This window comes from Nipponia nippon, unplaced genomic scaffold (genome assembly GCF_047370975.1).
Source record: "Nipponia nippon isolate SJK-2023a ecotype South Korea unplaced genomic scaffold, ASM4737097v1 scaffold_4, whole genome shotgun sequence".
NCBI lineage: Eukaryota > Metazoa > Chordata > Aves > Pelecaniformes > Threskiornithidae > Nipponia > Nipponia nippon.
The window spans coordinates 55,625,402-55,653,126 of record NW_028262358.1 but is presented as its reverse complement, the minus strand read 5'-3'; the positions used below and the strand labels follow the sequence as shown (position 1 = coordinate 55,653,126).

The 27,725-nt window shown below is 40.1% G+C and overlaps 1 protein-coding gene across 2 annotated transcripts in view; it reads right to left on the bottom strand.

The window, feature by feature from the left end:
• Positions 1-27,725, bottom strand: part of MTHFD1L (methylenetetrahydrofolate dehydrogenase (NADP+ dependent) 1 like) — a 159,831-nt gene that overhangs the window by 115,954 nt on the left and 16,152 nt on the right. The window contains exons 8-15 of one of the 2 annotated variants that reach the window (XM_087776464.1): positions 25,950-26,061; positions 21,132-21,211; positions 20,328-20,425; positions 15,642-15,815; positions 6,953-7,089; positions 5,643-5,689; positions 3,139-3,246; positions 2,119-2,193 (exon numbers count right to left, since the gene is read on the bottom strand). In XM_087776464.1, coding sequence (XP_087632590.1) covers positions 2,119-2,193; positions 3,139-3,246; positions 5,643-5,689; positions 6,953-7,089; positions 15,642-15,815; positions 20,328-20,425; positions 21,132-21,211; positions 25,950-26,061 — 831 coding nt within the window. Of the gene's footprint in view, positions 1-2,118; positions 2,194-3,138; positions 3,247-5,642; positions 5,690-6,160; positions 6,199-6,952; positions 7,090-15,641; positions 15,816-20,327; positions 20,426-21,131; positions 21,212-25,949; positions 26,062-27,725 lie in introns of those variants that run through there. The other variant, XM_087776465.1, reaches the window with a different exon arrangement.

Below are 27,725 nucleotides of genomic sequence, written 5' to 3'. Positions count from 1 at the left end.
GCTCCTTTTTGAGGATTGGTCTCAGACTGTGACAGATGCTTTCAAATCCAGATGTAGGCAGTGGGGCATTTCCCACTGTACTGAGAAGGGCAAAAAGCTGTTGGGAACAGCTGGCAGGTTTTGACACTTGGTACCCTAAGATTTTTCATCCCAGTTTTAATGAAGAAAGGCTTATGTTCTCAACTGCCAGTCCTGTATTCATATTTCTCTAATCTGTTGGCCAGTTTCAATCCTATTTGACATAGTTAGGAGATAGCTTCTTACAAATTTTACAAAAATAGGCAGATCGAGAAAGGAGCAATATCCTACTAGCATTCCTACTGAGGGATGGCAGTCAGAGGTCAGCGCTCATCCCTCCCGCTTGGTGTATCAGGCATGTGCCTAGATATATTTTTCCAGAGCATTTTGCCCAGAGCATTTTTCCACAGAGGGTTGACAGCAAAATTTTCAGTCATTTTTATAACTTTCAACTGCTGCAAGGAACGCTGGGCACTGGGACTGCAAAGAAGCAGCCTATCCCTCCCAAGGTCTCAGCAACGTCTATATGGATCTAAGCAGCAAGGAAAAAGCTGACTGATCTGGATGCAGATGGGAGGGAGTAAGACACAGAGCTGACGTGGAGAAGGAGACAAAGAAAAGACTGGGGTAGAAGTAGTTAAAGAGAGGAGGTAAGGAGATCTTGAACTAATAATTACTGGGAAAAAGAGAAAAAAGCTGAGGAGCAGGCAAGTGAGAAAGGTAGCTCCTGAGGTTAGACAAGGAGTTTGGAGAAAAAAAAAAAAAAATAAAAAATTGCATGGGACCTTCTGTAAGTTACAAGTCCAAACCACACATGTAAGGGAGGCGTTTCAGTCTTAATAATCCTCTTTGGAAAAAAATGTAGCCCCATCCCATAAAGATATTGTTTTACATTTGATACTTTTTTTTTAGGTATAAGGAATAATTATACTAAAACTAATTCACAGCAAAATAATTCAGTTATATTGGAAATTACGATGCATGTATCTGAATGTTATAAAGGCAAACTTTTTTTACTCAGTTGCAGCTCGTGAAGAGAGAGAAATCCATTTCAACTGCAGAGATAGTTGGTACATCATGAATAACCAATCCACTTCTCGTCCTCCCCTACCTGTTACCCTACACACAGTGTAAAAAAGGACAAAACAAAAATATTCCAACACTCTGATGGAAAATTCTGAGAGATCTACTCTGCCACAGAGGCAGGCAGGTATCATCCACATTTTAGTTTACTGTCTTTCAACCAAGCAGCACAAGAGCTTAAAATGTTATGAGAAACTTTTTTTTTTTTTTTCCCCCAAAACAGAAGCTGATATTGCCTCTATCCTCCTTTCCACCCCCCCAATTCCAAGTGTGCACTTGGCAGCTATCCATTGCCATCCAGTGACTCTGAAATAACACCGGTCAGGACTCAAAAGCCAACAACAAACATGGAAACTGGAAGCAGAAGACCGAAGCTGTCCCTAAGGTTCATATTCAAGGGGCTCATATTCTCCTTCCCCTACGCTAGTGGACTGTGTTGCTCTCTTGTTATTTATCAGAATGGCAGCTTCAAATCCAGATATGTTATTCGTACATGAATTGCATAGGAAACTCTTCTGGAAGCATTCAGGAAGCAAGATGGGATGCAAAAATACACTATGCACACAAATGTACTTCTACCCCTCAAAGGACGAACACTGTCAAATTGACATCAATAAAACCACAGAAAGTATATGCTATAATAAACTTTCAAAACCAGAAAATATTGCAAAACCAAAGAATGTGAGCTTTCAGATGTGACTTTACCATAACAGGAAAAAATAATTTAAAAACTCTAACTTTAATATTTCATCAGGAAAGACACGGCATTTAAAAACATAATTGGTTTATTTCAGAACAAAAGCATAGCAAAAACGTTGGTTATGAAAATAATATCAGACTCAGATCCTATTACTTGAAGGAGGATGCTTTTAGAAAAAAGTCTGGACTTGATAAATTCGTGATGGAGGTTTATACAAACTTGGTCCCATACATCAAATAATTTTTAAAAAGTTGCATAAAAGAGTGCATTTTATGAAGAGACACTATAATTGAGAAGAGGGTACATTAACAACTTACTCTCAGACGGGCAAGCTGAATAGCAGAAAATCCTCTCACACCATTAACTACTGGAACCAGTCTATTATACAAAGCCTAGAGAAAACACATGAGAAGTTAATAAAAGAGTTACAACTAGGAACTATTTAAATAAAAAGCTAATGCTTTTATTTTATTTAGACTAATTTCAGTAAGAATTTCCCAAGCACGTAAGTTGTGGACTTCTGGTCAGCCATTTAAAAAACAATTCTGAAAAGGTGGTAGGTTTTTGAGCAATGCCTATGATTTAACAGTCTAAATCCAATTACCAAAATGACTGTGTTTCTATGTTTCACGAAAAAAATACATATTATTTTTGAAATTGGCAACCCTTTAAAACTCTAACCAAGGTCCAATATTCAAACTATAACTATGCCTAAATGTGCATATGCCAATAACTGTGCCTAAATGCACATTTGTGTTGTACCAAGTAAAGGGGATATGACAACCCTGCTCAGTGTTAACACTGTAGCCAAAAAAAGGAGGCTCCTTCCTTTACTTTCTCCCTTTAAAGACTCAAGTTAGCATTTTTATTAAGGTCATTTTATTTAGGTCAAGTTAGCATTTTTGTAAGGATCTAGTGGAGGGAAGAGGATGCAGTTTATTTTCCCCACAACACCTTCTTCTTAAGGTATATCATACCCAACTATACATCAGAAGTGTAATTTTTAACTTTAAAAGGGTATACAAATTATTAAAAAGAACAAGATTTATATAGAGAGAAAACATCTTTTACTAGACTATTTAGAACAGTCTGAAATAGTTGACAAGGTTCTGGGCACAAGATTCTTAATTGAAAGACTATCTTTTGATAGCTATTTGCCATGAAAAATATATTCTATAAGCATAATTTCCCAGCAGAACACTGAATGGCTTCAGCAATAGTTTCTGTTCATACAGTGAAAATATAAAATGATAATCAACTTATTTTGCTTTGCAATGTAGTTTATTGAAAAATTGACATGAAAAAATGTCATGTGGATATTAGAAAATAGTTCTCACCTTATCAGACTGAGTGTTCTCATGCAAGATCCTAGCATCAATAGCAGCAGCCAGCAAATTATTCGCAGCGGTTATAGCATGAATATCTCCAGTCAAATGAAGATTGAACTAGAAGGTGAAAGCAACAACAAAATCTTTTAATAAGAAACCATGTAACTCAATTTATTAATCTCAGACAGATTAGCAGAAACAATTGCTGCCATCTCCTTGAGGTTGCAGCACAGATTAGTAACCTATCAGTGTAGATGAAATATTATTGGGCTGAAAATACACCGAGATATACAAAGGACTTGTTTTTACCTGAGTACACAGTAAACTACCCTTAGTTTAGCCAAACAAAGCCACAGACATCTTTATTCTTTGCTAAATGATCCAAGAACAAAAAGCCTAGGGCTATGGTTCCACATTGTTAATACTAAATCAGTTTACTGTCAGTATTTACTGTTTGACCCGGACCAGAGGCGCAGATTTCTGCTGAATCCCCTGGAGCACACCATGCATGCTGGCTTTGGGAGTGTATGCCAGCTTTGTGCTAGCCATGGGGGAACAGCCCATAGCTGATCAGGCATGAACTTTGCTGATACAAAGTTTGCGCAACAAAGTTTTGTGGAAAAATCTGAAATCAGCAGTTTAGATTAGATTAGGACTTGTGTTACACAGGTACTGTATTTTTTATATATCTCTGATAGAAGGTGGTGGAACATAGTTTTAATTGCACTGCAGCACTGGCTGCAGACGGGCACTGACAGCAACAGACACCAGCCCCTGACTGTGCTCACGCTCACATGCAACAGGGGATCAAAACTGTAACTAAGCAGTACATTAGGGTTCTGTTTGGACCAGCTGTGCACTTTCAAAGTGGCACTTCACCAGTTCAGGCCATGGAGTGGTTTTGTTGAGCTCTAAACTAGACTCTTTTGGGGTGAAACCATTGTGCATTTCCAAACAAGCACTGTGAATATATGCATAAGCGTAGCTATACTATCCTTATGTGGCCCATTGCCCAGAGAATCTGCTTGCATTTTACGCTATGGAAACCAATACAAAACTCCGCTGTCAACTACAGCGTGCTGAAGCCCCTGGGTGCACAGCTAAGCCTGCTGAGGACAAAGGAGGAAGGCTAAGGAAGGCACCCAGCTCGGATGGCAGCAGCAAACCAACAAGAAACACTACACGCGGTCTACATTTCATCTCTGTCCTTGACCCAGACCGTCCATAAACGCATGGATCATGTAGCTTTACATCGTGAATGTCATGCTAGGCAAAAGTGGACACCAGTCAGGAGTATCGCTGTTTTCACAGTAGGAGTATTTTGAAAGCATGCACCCAGCTGGTTCCTTCCAAAGCCAGAACGTGATTTTCAGAAGCCCTCGAAAAGGGCTAGGGGTGACATCATCTTCTTTTGAAATCCATTTACTTGTGGGTAGAAGAGAGCTGCAGATTAATTTAGAGGTAAAAAAAGAATTCTTTCACTTTGACAATGCCAGGGCCCTGGGGGCACCACCAGCCTTGACTGTCCCTGCCCAGCCCCCCCGCAGCTCCCCCATGGCCCAGGACCCCACGTCAGCCCCTGGAGCTGTCAGCCCCTGCCCCAGCGATGCTGCAGCAGGGCCGGTCTCCAGCTCCCTGCAGCCCTGCCCAGCCACAGACCCCACCAAGCCAGGTCCACCCACAGGCCCATGTCCCAGCCTGGCTTCAGCCCATCCCCAGGGAGGTGCCTGATGCCTGGGCTGGGGCTGCCCTGGTGCCTCTGTCTGCCTGCTCCTGGCTGGGGCTGGAACAGGCCCTGGCTGCCAGGCCCTGCCCGGCCACCCCCATGGGAAGCTCCAGCCCCTGCAGCTCCCCAACAGCCTGCACCTGTGAAAAACAATTTTTCATAGGAGACTTCTCTGTTTCATCACTGCTGTTGAGCCAAATCACCTTCCTTTTACTTATTTAGCAAAACTTGTGGTATTCACCCCTCTGCAGTATTCTGGGCATGTCTCACACTACCACAGGAGGGTCAGCCTGGCTAAAAACAAGTCCATTTTGCCACACTTGGTGACTTCTGCTAAAAAGAAATACTAAATCTACATTTGAAAAAGAAATTTCCTCAACCCACCAGACTTGGGCCTCCCTGCCTTTTTCTGCTCTACTGGAAAAGTAATGCTTTCTCATTCTCTTTTGCAATAGATGCGGATATAAAAGGAAAAAACTAGCAGTAGCCAGCTCTTTGTCTTGTATGCTACATGCGGACAGTGGGCTTTCTTCTCAGGAAGCACGTAAAGGATAGCCAAGATGTCACAAACGTACAATATCTGCGCAACATTTTTGCACCCCCTCTCCACAGCCCCTCCACGTCACACAGCAGGCACGTGGAGATGGCAAGGACCACGTGCAGATGGCAAGGACCACCCCACTTCTCCAGGCAGACCATCGCCACCAACCAAGTGCTGCATTGGCCACCTCGGCCTGCCCACCCCTCCCAGAGGGACAGGGACTTGCTGCCTCCCCTGCTGTCTCACCTCCTCCATGGGAATCACTTGAGCGTATCCACCGCCAGCTGCTCCACCTGAACAGGAAAGCATACGGTCACATCAGACTCCCACCGGTTTTGGAAAAAAACAACCACCCTTAAACATACAAAGTGAAACATACAGTGTCGATGACACATTTCTCAGCATTTTGATTTCTGTTAGGGGATCAATGATGCACACAAATAAACAGGATTTCCTTAAAACTTGCTGGCTTTTTTCAGCAGGCAGTAAAAAGGAAATTCTTGATCTGAAATGAAAACCTACATGATTGCTGCCCAGACTTTTGCTAGATAAGGGTTACCCTCTGCTCCTGCCCAGATTTAGGACACAGTCATGCACATGCAGCTGTTAGGTGGAAAGACATAGCAGTCACAAGCAAGCACTGCTTCTGAATGAATCCTTCACACCCTTGCCTGAGCACTCCTTCCCCACTGACTCTCAGGGTACAGGCAAAGGAGTTCGCTGTAGCCGATGCACAAGTTGAGTGGAGGGATTAAAGCACTCACATGCACCAGTCTTGGCTGAGAAGCACCAAGCACCAGGAGCCTTCCAGCTGAAATCAAACTTGTTAACTTAAACTTCAGCAAAGCAAAGTAGAGCAGATGGGGAGTGCTTGCCCAGTTAGGCACCAATCTCAGCTGAGAAATGGCAAAAAAAAGATTGCATTACTTCCTATCAGCATTGAACACAGGCTTGAACTCTGGCTGGCTCTTACCTGGCTCTCAGGCTCTTAAAGGCTTTCTAGGCAAAAAGGCAGCAGCCCACGATTAGGGGGGACAACTCAGAAGAACAGAAAGAAGAGGTTCAGACCTAGCCAAATGTATGATGCAGACACAGCCAAACCATACACATAACTGCCAACTTCCTTAGCTTGGATATTTCAAATCAATACAAGTCAATTTAGGACTCTTTCTCAAGGAATAATTAAACAGTAACATTTACAGACATCTTTAGAGAGTCCCAAGCAGAGGAGTGGCTGGAAGGGTGTGTACTTGCACAAAACTCCTCCTGCCTAACTCATCCCCATGCCTTTCATTGTTTGGGCCTTATCTGCATTATCAATACCCATGAATTACATGAACATAGATATGAACCTTGCATGGGAAGACGTGTGCAAGAAACTTTTATATATTAGTTACATACTTACAAAAACTCCAATATGCTACCATTCAGACAATCCACTGAGTTAGTGAAGTAACTAAGGAATTAAGAAAGAGAAAAAAAAGAAAAAAAAAGGAAAAAAAGCAGTATTTCCTCTTAATCTGAAACAGGTCATAGAGTTTGCAAATATTATGTACCTTTAACTCCAAAAGTAGGTCCTTGGGAAGGTTGTCTCAGACAAGCAAAGGAATTAATGTTAAGGTGTGCAGTAAGCGCCTGAACAAGACCAATTGTGACTGTGCTTTTCCCCTCTCCTAGGGGTGTAGGGGTTATTCTAGCAAAACAAGAAAAAAGATTAATCAAATTCTTTGCTGATGTCAGCCTGGCTAAGGATATCAGAACTTACAGCTTTTGATTTCAATGAAGAATATTTGTACAGCAAATTTCAATAAGATTACTTTATCTCCACAAAAATACTGCCACAATGTTAGCCCCTAGCTCAAGCTGGAATGCTAATAAACATGTGTCTTCTATTTAAGCAATTTACTATGATAGCAGAAAAAGAGAAGATTATTTTGGCAAAAGTTCTAAAAAGAATATATTGAATTTAGACATTTTTATTACAGCACAAAAGTCTCACCAGTTTCATTAACAAACCATCCATCAAGATACTCTGAGCATGTATTAATACTTTTCTGTAGTAATGCATGAGATGTTTTATTCCCACTGCTCAAACTTTGAATGAAATAATAGAATATTTTAAATTAAATAACCAACACTTTTGTTTGTAGATCTCAACTATCCCTCTCCAACTCAACTTCCATGTCATCATAACCCTCAACAATGACAGATCAACTGCTTTTTAAATAAAACAGGACACAAAAGTCACTATATGCAACTGAATGTGATTTTTTTTTTTTTTTACACTTATGTTTCATGATATTTTTGCAGATTTAAGGGTGATGAGGGACAATTACAATCACAGTCCCACCTCCCATACAAAAGCTCAAAACCCTCATGCTACAGCTCCCACATCTAGACCATGATTGAACCAGGACAGAATTTTAGAAAGACATCCAGTCTCGAATCAGAGATTCTAACCTCCACTCAGACTCTATTCTTGTCCCTTTAATGAAGGGACAATGACAGCTGATTTTGCAAGTAGAAAACTTCACCAGCCTTCTGTGAATGAGAGAGACCCCAGTTTAAGTGATGTCCTCCATACTTTCAAGGTCAGCACATTTATTTACAATCCATGTTAAAAGGGGGGGGTTGGGGGGTTGGGTTTTTTTTTCTTTCTTTATTTTTTTTTTTTCTTCCTTAAAGTATGAACACGTCTCACATCTCCAAAATGCATTCAAATTATTCATTTGAGGCACAGCATTTCTCCTTCTGACTGGCAAAAGAAGAAAGCCTTAGTCCTTTTTCCACTCACACCACTCTCACACAAGTCCTACTTTTTGGCAAAGTATAACCATTCATATCTTTGCTGCCTTCACTACCTGCAGAGAAGTAAGTACCTTAGTGAAGTTGACGTTATGAACTAATGCTCATTCCCAAGGAAATACAAGCATGCACACGCATCCTAGTCAGAGGAACCCTTATCCTATGACCTCTTCAAAACTTGAGCTAAAACATCTAGCTCTAATTAGAAATACTTCCTTTCCCAACCAGTAATTTTTCTGAGTTATTGCTATTCTCAGGTCAGAATTCAGATGGCATAAAAACATTAGTAAAATCATCAAATGCAAGGAGACATTTGTGTTGTCTCCTTGCCTTTAAGATTCAGCTTAGTTCAGTTAGTTCCCAGATTGACAAAAGCCCTTCTTTGTCCCACAAAATGCAAACACATGAAAAACATTAACTTGTCACAAATCTATCTTTTATATCATCATGGGATCCTGGGCTTTTTGTTAAGAAAAGAAGCCTTTGTTAGATATGTCTGGAAAAATTTGGGCAATAGGAGGCAAGCTAAGTTAACATCATCTATACTGTTCTAGGAAAGACTTTTCCTATTCAGAAAAGTAATGTTTTAACTCAAGTTCCAGTGAAATCAATGGGGTTTAGTACATCTATAAGAGATTCCCTGAACTGAGACTCTTCAGAAATAGTATTTTGTCTACTGATAGCTTCGAACTACTCTTATATGACCATGTAGCACATGGGTTACTTAATTCAGGCATTTGTTTTTAGTAATTTTTTCCCACATTTATAATATTGTGTTTGCCAACCATCAGATTCTAAAGCATTGTCAATAACTTACTATCCAGACTATTTTGTTATGCCGTCTTCCCTTGACTTAAAAGGGAATTCACAGATTTTTAGCAAAATCTTCCAGCAAAAGGTCGGAGATTTAGAGCGTACCTTGAGAAGAATCTATTTTATCTACTCTCAAAAGCCATTTTATCTACTCTCAAAAGTGGTTTGGGTCCCTGTCGTCTTTTTACCCATACTATGCCTTCTTATTTCCTTCTGATCTACCGCGGGAGCAGAGAATGCTACTTCATTTCTTTCACTTTCATGTTTGCAGCTCCTAGAAGAATGGGTACTTTTTAATCTCTACATGACAGCAAGCCCTCCCGTTTTACTGTTGCTACAATGACAACCCCCGGTTTTCCCACCACTATTTCTGCCATTTCCATTTTGTCCCAGGATCCTTACTTTTGTACAAAGATGCTTCTTTCAGAGCACTACAGACAGTTTAACTCACTTTCACTACCAGTTTCGCCCTCCTGACTACTGTTCTAACACTGGTTGCCCAAAACCCATTCAAATCATTATTAGCATGGTTTCTCCTTGCTCCTTGTTCTCCTACTGTCTCATTCACTTCTGTCTATTGCCCTAATCTCGTTTACTTGATCCTCTTATTCCTGTGCATTAAAGCCAGATTTAAAGAATATATGAGTAATCTCGAAGCATTACTGCACTCATTCAAAGCCTTAACCAGATAATAATTCTTTAAGCCATTCATTATTTAAAAAACAACAACAAAAAGACGAATAAACCACCAAAAAGCAAACTATTCTGCTAAGACACCTATAACTGTTTAGTGGAAGTTAGCAGTGAAGGACTTCCCACAAACCCCAAAAACTCAGTGCACACAATGGCTACGCTGCTAACAGAACAACTTGTATTTGCAGTGCTTCCTGTTGGTGGTTACCTATATTTTTGAACATCAGACACACGAAGTTCACATTGGAGAGAATTCAGAGACACCGTCACTAGGTTATTTATTCAAGTGCAGCTCAAAACATGGGAGAAGGCTGGCCTGGCATGCACAGCCACACAGGGACTCTTTACAACTCTTATGAAACAAGCAAAATCAAAGATGCAGCCTACTATTCAGTAAAGGAAAGGAAACTGGAATTAACAAATACATAGCCAGAAGGCACGTTAGTAGTTGCATGAAGAATAGTATCTACTTGTCCCAGAAGGTATGCACAATCAAGCATCACATTACTAAAATGCTCTGGTAACCTGGCTGGCCTATTCTAAATGACTATGTAAAATGAGCCAGAAAGCACTGGGAATTTTCTATGAGAAAGACCTTTTTCCAGAGAACAAAAAAAGAAGCACATCATTGCTCATTGATCAAACTGGGAGGAACAGATCTTGCCTCTGCTGAGTTTCCAGTACATTGATACTCTGCACCAGCCCCACCCCTACCGAGAATGTGGCACTCTGGAAGAACCAGCCTCCACCAAAGTGGGGGTAAAAATGAACTAGAGCAAGCTTCCTTTCACCAGCGTACTCATGCAAGCACACAATGGTTTGCAGCAGTAAACCGACATGTCTTTGCAGACAGGGCCTTGACTTCATCAAATCTGCTTGGCTTTAACAGCCTGCACTTTCAATGTGTTGCTCAGATGGGTTTGATCATTTAAATCTGTTCTCTCCCTTCTGAGAAGCCCTGTGATCCTTAGTTTTCCTGGAACTAGAGTGACTCTGGTGAATATCTAAAGGCTCAAAATGTCTAAAGGCAGCTGGGATGGAGGAAGAAAAACAGCAACAAGACTTCCATAAATGGCCTACAGCACCTGGGTAACACTCTCCCAAGAAACTTCGTCCACTGCAGCAGGCAGAAATAGGCACAAATCCTTGTGAAGTCAAAACCAGGAACCTGACTTTTCGGTCTCTTTCCGCCTAACAGAATTAACAAAACACGAGGACTCTGCAAATGACACTATTCAGTGAAGCCAAGCTGCTCTAGACAGTTCACTTACCTATCCCCAGCTTCTCATCTTACGTGAGACGCCCTGGTAGGACACCTTGGATTCTCAGAGGCTCAGTAGCAGCCTGGAGACTACAGGATAAACCTTAAGAGCTAAACAGTTATTTAATAGTTTCAATAGTTACCAGAACCTCAGTTTTAAATATTAGTTAAAAAAAAAAAAAAGCACCAAACAAAAAAACCACAACACCCCTCTACCCCCCCAAAATTAAGAGATATTTCTATACTAATAATTTCCATAGAAAGCTTATTTTAAATATCTTCCCTTTTGTACCCAGCCTACTTTGATCAGTTTTTATAAATAAAATAATCCACTGAAGATGTTTTGTGGACATAGAGATGTTTTTGCTGGATACACTACTGAGCCTACACTCTTGCAACTTCGGTCACTAGCTCACATGAGTATAAAATTACAACTGCCAATGGCTAACTTTAGCTCAATTGTGCAATGCTGTGTTTTGACCTTATGCAAATCTAGAAAAAAAAAACTCCTTTAAAATACAGTAAATTTTAATCAACTTCAAGAGACTTTTACACCCATTTGCATTATTCTTCAAATTTCTTTAATATGTTTTCAATCTAAACACAGAAACCCAATAATCATTTTCCTTCTTAAAACTTCTTTCTTTGCCACCTACCAAGCAGTCACCAGTTCCTTGGCAAAGTCTTCCATAACACTGGAAAGCCTTTTCTCTTTATGTATATCAAACAAAGATAAGAACATGCAGACTTTTTGTTTGTTTGTTATACATCACATTAGCTTATAGTGGAGCTGTTTCTGTGGGAAAGCTACATGAGGTCTCCCAAAGAGAAAATAAACAAAGAGTGAGATGATACACTGCACCAGCTGTAACCTCCTCACAGCTACCCCAGCCATTGTGACTCCAGCAAGAACTTTACTGGATATGTGACAATTCTGCTCTTTCAACTTTCCTATCTTCAACTCATCAGTATCAGCAATTTCAAAGATTTTGATGAGTTTACCATTCCTGTGATCCGCATGGAAACCTGCGAAGCCTAGCTATGGAGCGCATGGGCAATCGAGTTCCCATAAATGACAGCCTCACCTACATACATCTCCCATCCAAGATTACAACTGTCAGAAATTTATTTCTGAGCACAGAAGTGTTGCAACTCCTGTCACTTCATCGAGGTGAGATTATGACAACATTGCAGTGGCATCCTCAAAATGGGACTGGAGCTTCCAGATACGAAAGCACAGTGATCACTATGAAGCTGAAATGACTGAACAAAACCAGGAGCAGACTGAGGAATCCACAACTACAAACTCTAAAAAGCTGACAAAGACCCGTCCAAGACAATTGCAATCGGGAGCTGTGCATAGACCTGACGAATACATGACAAACTGTCTCAGCCATGACTTTGCTTTGGACTGTCACATGTTTCAGTCCATCAACACAGTGGTATTTTCCCCTCTTATTCTTTCCTGTATTTTTCCTTTTTTTTTTTTTTCTTTTTTTTTAACGTCTACCATTTTTTGTATCTTTTAAGCACCTTGTGGCCCAAGAAATACAGTGACCAGAAATACAATCCAATACATACCCATTAGAAGTAAAATGCAATTCCAAATCTGAAAATTCTGCCCCTAAGATATTTACCATCATACAGCTTGTACAAGCATTAAGTTAGTATTTATTTCCCTCCACTTGTTTTCTTACCAAAAAGGTAGTTCATCAGAAAACAACCTATTAATGTTAGGTGAAAAGTACAGATTTTAAATTTTCCAGCATTCAAAATCCAACACACTTCTTACTAAAAGTAGCATTATATTTCATAATTTTTCCACATTCTATTATTCCTCAGCTTGCATTTTTGAAACAAACAACTTTCCAGAATTAACTGGTAAAGCACTGGAGCATTTAAAAACAAAATGCTGGAACACACAGAGAGTCTAAGAAATTTTAGATGTAGTTTCATATTGTGTTTATGAATATGCTATCTACATGTTTGAATGCATGATTATGTTACTCTGGGCACTAAACTTAGCTACTAGGTCATGCACAAGCTTCATTCATTTGCATGTTCTCAGCTTGCAGTGAATGGGAGGCAGTTTGAGTTAACAACCTGCAATGTAATTTTTTTTTTTTTTTTTTTTTTAGCACTGTAGACAGGCAGTTGATGCCCAAGAGCTAATTACTCCATGATAACTCATGGCTCTGACCCCAAGGTCTCTTAACACGAGCCCTATAACAAGTCACATACATATGAAAAAAAAAAAAGTGAGAATGAAAAAAAAAAAAAAAAAAGAATGCTTTCCACACAGAAGAAAATGGAAAAGTTATGAAGAAATTAAGTCTTCATCCTATTTTTGGGTGACATGATCTGTTAATCAGACTGCAATTTTTCAGCATACAAGGTATGTATTGGATGAGGCATTTAGGTGTATTTGTGTGCATTCAGAAAGTGCAAAAAAGACTTTCCAGTTAGTAGCAACTTTTTAAAAAGTCATAAATACACCTATCCTTAGAGATAAAAAGGTACATTTGGTTGCATTTTGCTATTCAGAACAACAAGTTTGGGCTCTAGCACATCAGGAATAAACTAGAAGAGCATTTGCAGCAAATATTTATAATTCCTAGACATCATGAAACATTTAAACCCCATTGTGGAATTACAGGCACAAATGTCACTGACTGCATCATGGATGGAGATTGGAGATTTTTCAGCTTGTTGAATACACACACACACACACTTCTCACTCACAGGGAGAGGATGAAGAAGGCAACTGAGGATATTATTTCACTCCCCGATTTCCATGCTTGAGTGAAATTCTGTTTTCATTGTACTGGACATTTCTGCACCAGATACAGCCCCCCACTTTTCTTAAAATCATTGTCTTCTACAGTCTTCTCAGCAAATGATAACAGCTGAGAACACATAAACACAAGGTTTATATATATATATATGTACAACATTTCAAAGTCAAACTTTGAACTCTCTCAGAAGAGAACGTTCCCACCATTGCATCTACCTTGCCCAGGCCCTCCTCCTGCAGCAGATGTGGCTTTGTACTCAACAACCCCCCCCACCCCCACCCCACCCCCCGCCCCCAGACCCAATGACTTCAGAGAAGATACAAATAGCAACATATTGCATAATCAAGTTGTGTGGGTACCAAACCCAGCCATTTGTTTGTGAAACACCATTCAGGCTTTACACTTTACACAAATTTAAGAAGATACAATTTTCTATTTGTTGACAGCTTTTCATCTTGCTAGTCAAAACTTCCCCGTTTCTTCCGCATGTATATACACTCTGTCTGTGCCAACAAAACAGCATTCAGACAATTGCTTGAGATACCTTCCTTGAAGACGACTGGGAGACAAAGCGGTGTGAAGAAAAGTAAGCACTGGTGCATGCAATCTGACACAACTAAAATCCTGCTACCTTCCACCTCCAGAGATTTTCAAATAACCTCTGCTTCTGTGAGACTCTGCTGCTAGAGAAGCCTGGCACAGCCTGCAGCACGGCGCCCAACTGATGCAGTCGACCACATGAGCCTGAAAGTACGCGGTAGCAACTTTCTTCAAACTCAGCCAAATGCTGAATCTGCTTTTCTTTCTCCAAAGCAGCAAAATACAAATACAAAAGAAACCAAGCTCAACCAGCTTTACTTCCTTCTCTTGAACGACTGCTCCAATGTCCTCCAGGAACACCTTTATGCATTGCACTGCTATCACATAGCTTTGAAGACAGCTTCATAACTTGCCTCTGCCTCAGCTTTGTAACATCAAGCCTCTCTGCCTACAACGGCTCCATCTCAGATACTGCCAGAAATCCAGGTTGTCCCCACAGGAAGGTAGTAAAGCAAACAGTTTGTGAAACACTACCCCAGCCGAAGAATCAGTAGATCAAGGCAGTTAAGAACAGCCTCCTCCTTCTGGATGAGCCTAAAGATGCATTTTAAACCTGATTGGTTTTACTTACAAGGAAGCAACCATATAGATTAATTCAGAATATAAAGAACACATTGCAATTTAAATATCAATGAAGACCTCCTCGTTTGCTCACAATCAGAAGTTTCCACGTAGCAAACCAGGTGAATGAAAAAATGTTGTGTCACTGAATGCAGAAAAAACCCGTAGCTCTTCAGAAGAGAAGAACATAATTCCTGCTGAGCATAGCATTTGCTATAATCGTGGGAACAGCGAGCAGGATAAGCCTGCCTGGAGACATGTCTACATTTCAGAGAAAAAACGTGGCCTTTTTAACTCTGTAATCTGTTCTTCAATAAAAAAAGTATTTGCTGTTAATATCAACCGATTAGCATGTAGCTTCTGTTAGAGTTTGTTTATAAACAGCCACAATACACACAGACTTAAATATTCAAGTTGAACATTTAAAATTCTGGTAAAACAGTAGAAAAACCTCCACACACCAACAGATAACATTTAAGAAGCTTAGAACAAACTACCTTTTACAAAATATACTTTACTTCAGCAATAACAGTTTGGAAAAAAAGTTGTGTTACTTCAAAAAATTTCAAAAACTGCTCACTTTCAGAAGAGAGCACCATACAGCCAAAAACATTCAGTGTTCTTATTTGTGCAGTGTATTAAAAAGATGTAAGCTGCATGTTTATATTAATATGAGTGGAAAGAGTGGACATTAATGACATTACTGTGCATTCTTACCCAGCAACTAGAACATATTTTCCATCTGGTTGATCCTTTAACCTTTCCAGCAGGGACAAACGTACTTTGGCTTTGGTTTGGCCATAGATCTCAACTTCATCTGTAAGCAATCCTATCTCCTTGGCAAGTACATCAACAGCTTTTGGACTCTGTGCTCGGGAAATCTCAATATCACTGGAAAAGAAAACAAATAGGAGCCAGGAGATTTCTCTCAGCTTAGGTGGTCGACGACAGAGCACAAAACAACAGCAAATACTGCAACAATGGGGTTATTGTAATCAGTTTTTCAATCCTCTCACATTTTATTAACCAAACCTAAATATTAGCTGACACCTAATATAACATTGAAAATCACGTGCAGTGTTTGTTAATTGTTACGATTTCAGAGAGTTCTCTCGTTTAATCAGATTCCAAATATTACGTAATGCTATCATATCAAGAGACGTGTCTGCTGGATGCTCAAGCATGTCCCACTGGAATGGATGTTTCTGTTTTTGTTTTTCTTTTCCTCCCTCCCAGTATATTTCAGCACATACACTTTACTAAAAAGTGCATGCATTCCTTGGCCAACACTCACATAAACACATTAGCTAAACCTGATGCTTGTGCATGTAGCGCCTTTCATCAGAGGGTACTGCCAAGCAAGCTAAGCCTCGCTACTCCCCCATGAGGGCACCAAAGGAAACAAGGCATTTGAAGGTCAACTCATGGACTTCTAAAACACAGCTAAATTGAATATGGCCACATAGCAGGAGTTTAATGCACAGGGCTCAGGCCAGAAGTCCATCCAGTGAGCTTACAAACTATTTCCAGCAAGGACTGTGAGTGGCAGCTGAGGCAAGAGAACAAGCATGGAGTAAGCACCCATGGTAGATTGCCTGAGGGCAGGTGGCTGTAGGCTGGGGGACACTATTGTATCTGCAATTCCTGACCTAGACCACCTGGGGGTTTTGGGTTTAATACTCCTTAATGGATTTTTCGTTTGTGAGCTTGACCTACACCTAGTTGCTCCTTATGTCCACGTAAGTGTTTAGCAGCTGCAAGCTCCCGCAGCAGTAAAGTCCAGGGCCTGGCACAAGAGATGCAAGGAGTTGTCTCCTTTGGCTTTGAATTGCTCACATCACCACAAAAGCAAGTTAAAAAATTACCAAGAGATTAATTACTTTCAGCCTAACCAGGCTAAATTCCTTCCTGCAGTTTCAGTTGATTACAATATTTTTAACATAGAATCTGGCAATGGCATCAAAGCTAATGTCCTGAACTTTCAAACAGTCTGCAAGACCTCAAATATCCACAGATGAACACAGAACTACTGCCAGATCTCAACCCTACGTGTGGACTTAGGCTGCTCTGCATCCATCAGCAAATGATCAGTTTGTGCCAACTTAATTGCTTGCAATTCCTTGAGGATATCCTAAACTGGGACCATTATTCAATTGGGAAAGTATCCCACTTTTGCACCCTGCAGCAGCTAAGTGAAACCCAGAAATCATCCATCCAAACAATGACATAATCCAGTACTACAGGACAAGAAGCTGCTCAGTCATAGCACTCAGTGGCTGGGCTGCAGACCATTTCATTGCAAATACTAACCTGGAATCTGCTTTCTTTCAAAGACATACTAAGTGCATCCTCTTGCATAGAAGGATATACCTTTGGCTTTCTTATGCATTACTTCAAACACAACTAGCCATAAAAATGTATCGCAAACACAAGATGGAGTGGCTTACAAACATCACATGACAAAGAATATTTAAAGTTTTCATTCAGAACTCTCTCCATAAAAACAACTTGAGTCCCAGAAAAATATTAGTAAGTTGATGGCAGTGTGCTCCATTATTTGAGCAAGGAAAATTTGTAGGGTGGCTATTCTTCCATTAAAGGAATTGATGTATTTGGCAATGGGAGAAGGAAGTAGACTAATAAGACAGAAAGTTAATCTGCCTTCTTTTTCCTCCTACTAAATATATCAGCCTCTTTACTGGAAGACAGAAGATATTACTTCAAATCTCAGACCAGATTATCAAGACTCCCTGCAGCAATCTCAGCCCTTCCTATTTCCTTCATCTCTTGGGCCACAAATATCTCCTCCTCAGAGTTCTGGAAGCAACAATGAGGCTTTTCCCACCCTGCAGGTACCACTACTGGCAGAAAGAGGAAGAAGCAAAACTAACCAAGCTGTACACTGATAAATAAATTAACAGGTAAAGAATTTCTAGATAAATAAAATGACAAATATTTTTAGAAGTCAAGTAAAATTGACAGTGGATGCTAACAGTTCTCTGTTGGTAACACCATTGCTGTCGTTATTTTCCCATCTGAAATTCCCTGAAGAACCTTCAAGGCAACTAGACTTCTAACAACTCGGAAACCCTTTAATGACAGACTGCACACTGATACATGCAATAAAGTGATAAAAGGCATAATTTCACAATGAACTGACATTTACACCTTAACTACTACTGGGGCTAGACAACACATATGAAACGTTTACATCTAGTCTATTATTTCTGGTAGAAGTATTTTCTAAAACACAGGAAATTAAAGATTTGATTATAACTATAGCATTTAGAAGTCTACATTTGTAGCTAGCTCTTCTAGTTTGACAACACATCCTCTATATTGGAAATACCGGAATTAATCAATAAGTTACGTTATTCAATATTGCTGGAAACGTGGTTCTTCTGCATGAATGAGAATCGTTAAGCAAGAAGTCCACCACTAACAATGGTAAGTCATAATTTACAAAATACAGGAAAATTTAAAAGATGGGGGAAGGCTCTACATTTACTCAGCCTGTGTGCTGGAATTTTTTTTTTGCTGCGTATTTGTAAGAAAATCTTCCATTCCATTTCCAATATCTTTGGAAATACTTCAGTTAACACCCAGATCTCACAGAAATCAAAAAGCAGATGTTCCTAGTTTTAGTGCTTAAGCAGCTTTGTCTCATTTTCAATGAAAACTCCATCTGTTTCCACACAATGTGGTGTATTACTGTAAGATTACATTTTATGGCAGGATACTTTCCATCTGATGAGTTATTTTACATTTAAAAGAAAAAAGACAAATCTATAGAGTTATCAAATAAATGGAAGTCCTATTACTGGTTATATTATATGACTATATATTAATTATGTAAATAGTTATGTACTAAACACACAGTGTCATAGAGAGGGTTGGGAATACTTTTTTTTGAGAGTTTTTTCACTATCACATTCATGACATCACATGCTTTAATCTACCTTTTAACTGTATTATTTAAGGATCGATTTTTCAGGCTTTAATTCTCGAAATGTTACATTCTGGCCCAGGAAAAGCTCAAGCATTTCTTCCCCCTTGCGCCCCCGGGTACAATAGGAAACTCATTCTTTTGGCATCTCTGTTTTAAATTACAATTGTGCTCATTCCCATTAAACTGTTGTAAGAGACGGTAAAAACTGAATCAAAATGCATAGAAAACACAACATTTTGTTACAGCTTTCTAAAAACACAGCAGCGGGATTCAGAATGACAGAATCACAGATTAGCTGAGGTTGGAAGGGACCTCTGGAGGTCACCTGGTCTAACGCCCCTGCTCACAAAGGGCCACCTAGAGCCAGTTAGTTGCCCAGGACCATGTCCACGTGGCTTTTGAATATCTCTAAGGATGGAGACTCCACAACCTCCCTGGGCAATCTGTGCCAGCACTTGGTCACCCTCACAGTAAAAGAGTGTTTCCTGATGTTCAGATGGATCTTCCTGTGTTTCAGTTTGTGCCCATTGCCTCTGGCCCTGTCACTGGGCACCACTGCAAAGAGCCTGGCTTTGTCCTCTTTGTACCCTTGTATTTATAGACATTGATAAGGTCCCCCTGAGCCTTCTCTTCTTCAGGCTGAGCAGTCCCAGCTCTCTCTACCTTTCCTCCCATGTGAGGTGCTCCAGTCCCTTTAGCACCTGCATGGCCCAGAAGCACGCATACAAATAAGCACACAAAAATTTCAAAGCTTTCGTACATGGCAGAACCTCACTTCAAGTCGTTGGTTCCTTTCTCCGTTGCCCAACACAACAAACACACAGCAAAGCACTTTAGCACACCAAAGGGCTCAGGCTGCTCTAAATGACAGAGGTGTCAGCACCCATGCCAAGGCAGACCTGAAATCCCCGTGGGCTGGACTTGAGCCTTGGGAGGTGAATGACGGAAACCGATTAAAAAGATTCCGGCTATGAGAATAAATACGCTTCCTGCTTTTCACATCTACACAGGAATTTAAGAGTCTAATGCAAAAGAAAGTAGTTCTGCTGAGAGAAGAAAACAAATAAAAGCTCAAATGCCACTGAAATCACTGGGCCTTAACTAGATCCATAAACACCTTCCTACATGAGGGTTTAGCGATTAGGAACTTATATTTTGTATTTCTGTTGACATGCCACAAAGCTTCACCTCCCTCCCTCAGTGAAACCTTCCAGCTTTAGGTCTTCATTAAATAAAGCTTGGCTCCAATGCACATCATAAAAGTAAAAATTGATAGGAAACAGAAGGACATGGTCACAATGAGGCATACAACAAAAAGGCACAACCTGTAGTCCACATAAGTAGATTAAAAAATAATTAGGCACGGAACATTTTCAAGTTCATTGTCACATTTGACACTTGCCTACTTTTTTTTTTTTTTTTAATTTAAAAAAAAAACCAACAACTGTTATTACCTGGGCACTGGGGAGAGAGGCTGCAGTTTCAAGCAGCGGAGGTCCCACTTCCTGTACTGCTGGGACTGGATCCATCGCTCTGTGTTTTTTACCATGTTCTGTTTTTAAACGAGAAAACAGCACACACCAGCTGCATCATAAATGCTGAACACTAATTTCAAATGATCTCATGAGTATGTTGAAATAGGTTTCATGGGAAAGGCTAACAAAAAACAAGCTTAAAAATCTTCCCATTTCATGGTTTTAAGATGAAAGAAAAAACAAACACTGCACTATTACTGTCCTATTGTTCATCCACATTTCAGAAAGAAACACGACCATTAGCACGTAAGTGGCAGAGAAAACTCGCTAATTAGGTACTTGGAGATTTTATTCTGGTAAAATGGAGAATTGCTTTTATTCTCTCACACCTTAAAAATAATGGAAGATATTAATTGTTCACTGACTGCCTCATGCTGCTTCCACATAAAACAACAAACTTTTGGACCCTCTATCCATCACACCACAAAAAAATGTGTGCAGATATAATTAATCTTCACTGTCTTACCAGAATAAATAACATTAGTCTACTGATACAAGTGCTTCTGCCAAGCTTTACTGTATCAGAATTATGACGTTTGATTTTTAATTTACCTTTCTCTAACTAAATGTAACAGGCATGACTCATCCTAACTGATTAAGAGTTGCTATTAAAATGGAAGGCAGGTAAGATGTTCAAAAGAGAAATTAAAATCTAAACTGCAGAAGCAATTTCTACAACTTACAGAAAAAGCAACAATTTACAATGTTTGAAGTTACACTAACCTTCATTCGCATTGCTATTGCAAGAGAACCAACAGCATTTTCAGCAGCATGCTTGTTTTCCTGACCATAGTTGTGTTTCTCTGTAAAACAGAAGTATTGCACTAATAAATCACAAAGCTTTTGTGAGTGGGAGCACGTGTATTTGAAAGCTATGTCCAAACAAAAAATTTCTGAATGCTGACTTGAAATTTAACGATGTCACTGACAAAGTTATAGGTGGCTTCTTTAATACTTCAAATGAAGTCACCCAGGAGGATGGATACAGTGTGGAAATCAGAGAGCAACTGTATGGCTCTGAAGCATATTACGCAAACGCACACATGCATATGATGAAGCATACACATACTTAAAAAGAAAATAAGGAAACACAGAGATTAATTCCAGAGGCCAAATAATTGCTTTTGGAAAAAAAAAAAAAAAAAAAAAAGCCAGACAGCTAGCTGTGAGGATTTGAAAAGTTATATATATATTTTTAAACAGAATACCTAACTGAGCATGGTAAAGACTGTCTTTTCCACACACTCATTACAGCGAGACAGAATAATGAAAAGATGACAAAATACTATATAGAATTATTATCCAATGGGATCTATAACTTGGAATTAGAATAAACAAAATTTTTTGAGCAGCAAAAGTTATCTTCATCAATGCGACATTAAAAGTAGATATTCTGAAGAGTCTACGCAATTCAGAGTGACTCCAACTATAGAGACAGTTTTAACTGTTTCTAGGGGCAATATATCATATAATAATCATACATTAGCTACCCTAACTAAACATATTATTTTGTCATTTTCCTGTAATCCTTCTTTTGGCTGGTTCTTCTGTTGGCGCTTACTGACTTTTATCTGGACACAATTTCTCCAAAATTCACATCCTAGTCTCTGTGGGCATATCGAGGCCCTAGCTGCATTCCGAAGGGCGTAGACATAATTGTAATAAAAAAAATAACTGTACGCTGACAGCTTTAACCTCTTCCCCCCAGGGGAACTGAAGTGCAAACCCTGACCTGGTCAAGCTCTCACTCTACTCATCCCATCTGTACTGATCATAAAATGCTCACGTTGCCTTGCACAATTACCCCTCCCGATGAGGGTCCCGGCAGTGGCAGGGCAAAGAAACCTCAGGCTGGAGCCCGAGCAGCAGGCAGAGGTGTGCAGAAGAGCCAGCACAGCACCCCACCCCATCCAGCTCCAGCCCACTCTCTCACACCCATCACCGAGAGAGCAAGAGACCCTTTCTGCAGAGACCCTCAGCCTCAGTCAGTATGTTTTCTAATCCTTTCTCAAACTTTCTTGCCAGCAGGCATCTATACATCAGTGACAAAGCTAACCAAGCAGAAGGTGACAGTCCTGATATTAAACTCTAATTAAGTGTCTGAAAGGTCCTTCTACTTGCATTAACACTTGCCATTTAAAAAAAAAAAAATCTTCCGGAGATGCTCAGTTTTAGACTCAGACAGAGGAGTTTTACTGGAACAGTCTACCACAGTCATAAGTTGACTGTTGTTGCTTTGAGACCAGGCTGGGAGAGCTGCCAAAGAGACAAATGAAGTAGGAAGAATGAAGTTTAAAATCCTCTTTCAGACAGCTGTGCTTTACAGAAACATTTCGACTTTTTATGTTATTTGGCTCAATACGACTTCTTTATCAGGGCAGAGCTAGCATGTGTGTAAATACATATCAGAATTAGACATTTCCCTTCAATAAACGACTTCTCTCAGGCTGCCTATGCTACATACTCACCCCACAAATGACTAACCAGGCTTTTACAGGGGTGAAGGTGAAGCTAGCGGTGAAAGTCATGCACACATGAGCTAGGAAGACAATCGCAGCATTGCAACAGCTCTCTTAGGATAAATTTTCCAGATGAGAGCCGGAATAGCACTCTCTGCTTTGGATTATGGCCAGAAGATCAGCTGAACTGCAGACATTGTACTCCCTCCTCTGACTCGCCCTAACAAAGGCCGATCCACCCGTCTATTCGTACCCTATTGCGCAGATGGGTGAGAGCTGCTGTCGTGCACCACCTGTCTGCTCAGGCAGCTCAGAACAGAGAAGAGGTGGGGAAATGGTTGAATTTCCCACTAACTTACTTAAACCATATGGGCTTCAGCTTTCAAGTGACCCCAAAGGAGCTGGACATCAAATCCCAAATAATTTTGGCATACTTAAGTTTTGTTCAGAAACTTGATTTTCATTCCTATACATTTACATATATATTTCTGCAAGACACTACCAGCACTCACTTGATTCCAAAATCATTAGTGCAGCAGAATAACGTGTTGCATTGCTAGAAATTGTAGAATGTTTTAAAATTGTGATAATTTAAAAATCTTTGATCAGATTAAATCAATACTTGAAATTGTCTCACTTTGGAGCAAGCACTTTTAGCTCGACTCTCCTGGCTTACAGCATTACAGCTGCCCAATTCAGCTATGTTCTTTCAAATTTTGAGTGCTTTTAAAACATGCGAGTGTGTTGGACTACACATACATAAGACAGAAATTTAGCCATCATCTATCAAGAACAAAAGTTATTTCATGGCCATTGTTGCTTTCAGGCTTCATTTAGCTCCTGTGACCCCACAGATGTTAGTGTTGGACATTTCTAAAGCAAGAAAAAACCCAGAACAATTTCCAAGCACCTCAGCCAGATTCCACCACATATTGAAAGTGAAGCGTCAGTTGTAAGACTCAGTTGTTTCTCCAAGGTCACAACTGCTCCACAATAGGCTTTTAATAAATATCTTGCAATTAACCCAAGTGCATTCTTCCTGTCAGACAGACACCTGTGTTTCATGTACCTCTCTAGTAAGTCTTGATCGAGGCCAGCATTTTTTAAAGCTGCTAAAATGCATTCCTGCTATTCTTTCAGAGTTTCTCCAAGATTCTGACAATCTCAAAAGCACAACCATTAAAGACAGATAGACATTTGGTAGGTAAGTTCTATTTAAATTATCTTACTAAAAATCTCATGCTGCCTTTCCAAAGAAATGCTGTACTTAGCACAGCCCACTGCTACAACTTGAAAAATGCAAAGAAATCTATATGCTTATGCCAAATCTTATGTTTCCTGCCTTAAGAATGAACGTTGCTGTGGTACATGAACACCACTCAAATGTTTTAACGCAGTTTTTCTAAGAGCAGTCTTTCAGGGAAGGGAAATAGTAATATTATCTATAGCCGGGAGAGTCCAGTCACTAGTGGTGCCTGCTCAGACTGCAAGGATCGGCTTACGCCCATCCTGCCTTCATAGGCCTGCACCTCTACCCTGAGTCCGACACCTGAGAGGTTTCTGCTTAGAAGGATTAAAATGAGGAGGTGCCATTCCTCTTTATTTATTTATTTCTAGGTGCCACTGCTGTACCACCATTCCCTCACTTCCTTTCTCCCCCATTCCTCCTTCATGTAAGAGTATGTTGTACTAGTAGGTTGGGTACCTGCTGAAGAGACCTATGCTCCGAGCCCTGCCCCACAGATACTTAACAATTATATCCAACAATCCCTATTCAAAATAAGTGGGCATTCAAGATGCAAGGGGTCTCCTAATCACTAGGCTAGGAAAAAGAAAACGTGAATTATTTTTGGACAACTTGTGCAGCATCAGCAGGGGATAAGGCTTGGTACCCACCCCTGAGATCCTCATTAGGATCAGAGCACTGTTCTATGAGGTGGAAGATGAATGCCCAAATGCCTTCAGACAATTAAGTGAATAATAACCCAGATCTCCCACACCCGCAGCGTGTGTTCAAGTCAAGAGGATATCATGAAAGACAAGGAAAAGAATCTCTTGCTAAGGCCATACTTTGCATGGGAACAGCAGCTGCTTTATTATGAGCCTGATCTTGCATTAGCTCTGCATAGAGTGTCTGCTTAATTTGTCCTTAGGGAATATCCCTAGTTTAAGAACCATACAATTAGTTTTCCTTGGCCTTATGCCCATTTCCCCAGTTTTGTATCAATAGATGTCAATAATCACACTTGTGATAGATTTAGAAAAACACATTAACCAATCACACTACTCCTGTACTTCCTCATCTTCCTGTTCATTCGCAGCATAATCCCATCTGGACACTGAACAGTCAAATTCATATACATATGAAAAAACTAGAAAATACCTAGAGATCTTCACAGGACTTTAAGGAATTTTACAGGAAATGTAATTCTAGCAGTAGAATAGAATAACATCTGGGAAGCATTCTTAGTTTTATTCCTAATAAAATTCTGTAGCATTTTTCAACTGAGAAGTTAACGAACATATACCACCTCTCCAACCAGTCAGGGGAGGAGGAAGGAGAGGAATCCAAACTCTTTTTGTAGGAGTAATTACTGCAGGAGACATTCTGCCTGTTCTTAGCTACACATGATTTCTCTGCTCCCTCCTGCACCATTCTCTGCACACAGCTTCACAGCACTTTGCAGTTGATATTTTTGCCCCTCTTCTCATTTCCCCGTGTTCCAGGTGAGTCCACATAAGTCACAGGATAACACACTGTACAAAACAGCACTAAATAATATTTCATCTGATAACCCAAAAGTCTTCCCTCTGAATTCTTTGAATCCATAGGATCACCACTTATTTAACAATCCTGGTACGAAGAACCTGTTCCAGCCTTTCTTCCCTCACCTGACATCTTCTTCCTATTTATACATCAGAGACACGTGTATACATCCCTTGTACACAAACACCCACTTTTAAAGGCCCTCTCCCTAAGATGTAGCTTTTTTTTAATCACATTGCATTGTCACCAACATGCCACACAGTTATTTCAAAGACTTGCCATACATCACTTTCAAGAACTATTAACACCTCTTACCTGACAGCAAGTCATGAGAACAACTGATAACGGTGGTTCCAGGCTTTATCCAGCTCACAGGGACATCATCAGGCTTTGCGCTGCCAACTACCACCACATCCGCATGATGAAGCTAGGGACACCCCAAAACACGCCCCAGAAAAAAAACAAGCATTTAATGTTAGAAATACATTCTTAAATACGCATCTTATAATATTCAGACTTACACAGCAATAGTCTTTTGAGCAAAGTATTTGCAGACAACAACAACAACAAAAATCCAAACTGGTGGCTTGATTCTTACCCCATATGAAATTTAAGAACAATAGCATTTAAAATGAAGTCAGGTAAACAAATTGTGAATTCAGGCAAGTGGGGTCAAAGTCAGCACCAATAATATTTAATGGGGATTACATACTTTCAAAGAAAAAGCCCTATCACTGTCCAAAGTCCTGTCCAACAAGATAACTTGGAGACATGTAAGAAAGAGAAGGGTTGAAAGACAGTAAATAGGCAATTATAAAGAGTACAGCCTGATTATCTGACAGTAGAAAACCAGGCCAGCTGACAGGAATGCACGATGACCTGATCTGCAAACATCAATGCCTTTGAAGAATACCAATTAAAGCATTTTCTTCCTTCTCAGTTCATGTTTGCTAATCAGTGCCTCCGATTTGGTTCAACCTGACAGATGTTGGAGCAAAAATGGTTACTACAAAAACTCTGATAATCAAAGACATAAGCGTCTTCCTTTCCTCCCTCCTCTGAAACAGGGCCCTGTACCAATTATTAGAATCACCATGAGATAAGGAACAGCACCAGAGGCAAATGTATCAAGATCCGCTAAAAAAGTAAAATACGGGCACAGCACTGCCTCAAGCCTGAATGTAAAAATTCTTTCAGAGATACAGTGATTCGGGGAATATTTTGAAAAATGTAAATTAATACTAAGTGTCACAAATTCTGCAAGCTTCTCTATGAATTGATTTGTGACTGACAAGCGTTCCAGATTCTTTTTTGGCCAAAAGCGCTCTGACGCAACCTTGCCCAACACTCCTGCCAAGAAAGAACAGCTACAAATCCTGTCAGGATAGCAGATTTTTGGCACAGCTGAGCATCAAGGAGGGGAAAAGAGCATAACTGTGGTGGAAAAGGCAGAAAGTTAAAAAAGCTCCGTCTTCCCCTCAGAGGACACAAGGATGGCCTAACCCTCCTGAGAGATCCACATGTGGAAACAAAGCCAAAAGTGTAGAAGATTTACTTGCTTGGCAAACAACTAATGCAATGAGCTGACTCGGGCTTCAGTCAGAAGTCCTGCAACACTCCTATGACTGCCTGCAAACGTACAGTCTCAACAGTCACTCAGCCTTATCCAAATTGCTTACACTCCTGTGTCTGGTGTGAATATCAACTTACATGCCACTCCTAGAAGGCCACATAAGTCATAATGCTTGACCAGCATCAGGTCAAATCATCCTGAGGAATCTGCAAGCAAATTTGGATAAAAAGATGCTGCAATGACTTGTGCACCAAGAACACTATGCTGAAGACACACTTTCCCCTGCAAAAGGACACAGCCCTTGCCATAACAGTCAACATCATCAACACAGAAAAAAACAGTGATTATTCTCAGTTACATGAATCCAGTCTTTTTTGTAACAAATTCACATTCTAGCAGTTATAGTTCATATACTGAAAGTTAGGTATGTCATCCCATGCAAAGCCTCCAGGACAAGGACTAAGAGCTTTGTACACCACTTAGCATCATGAAACTGTGACCCAGTTGAGAGCTGTATG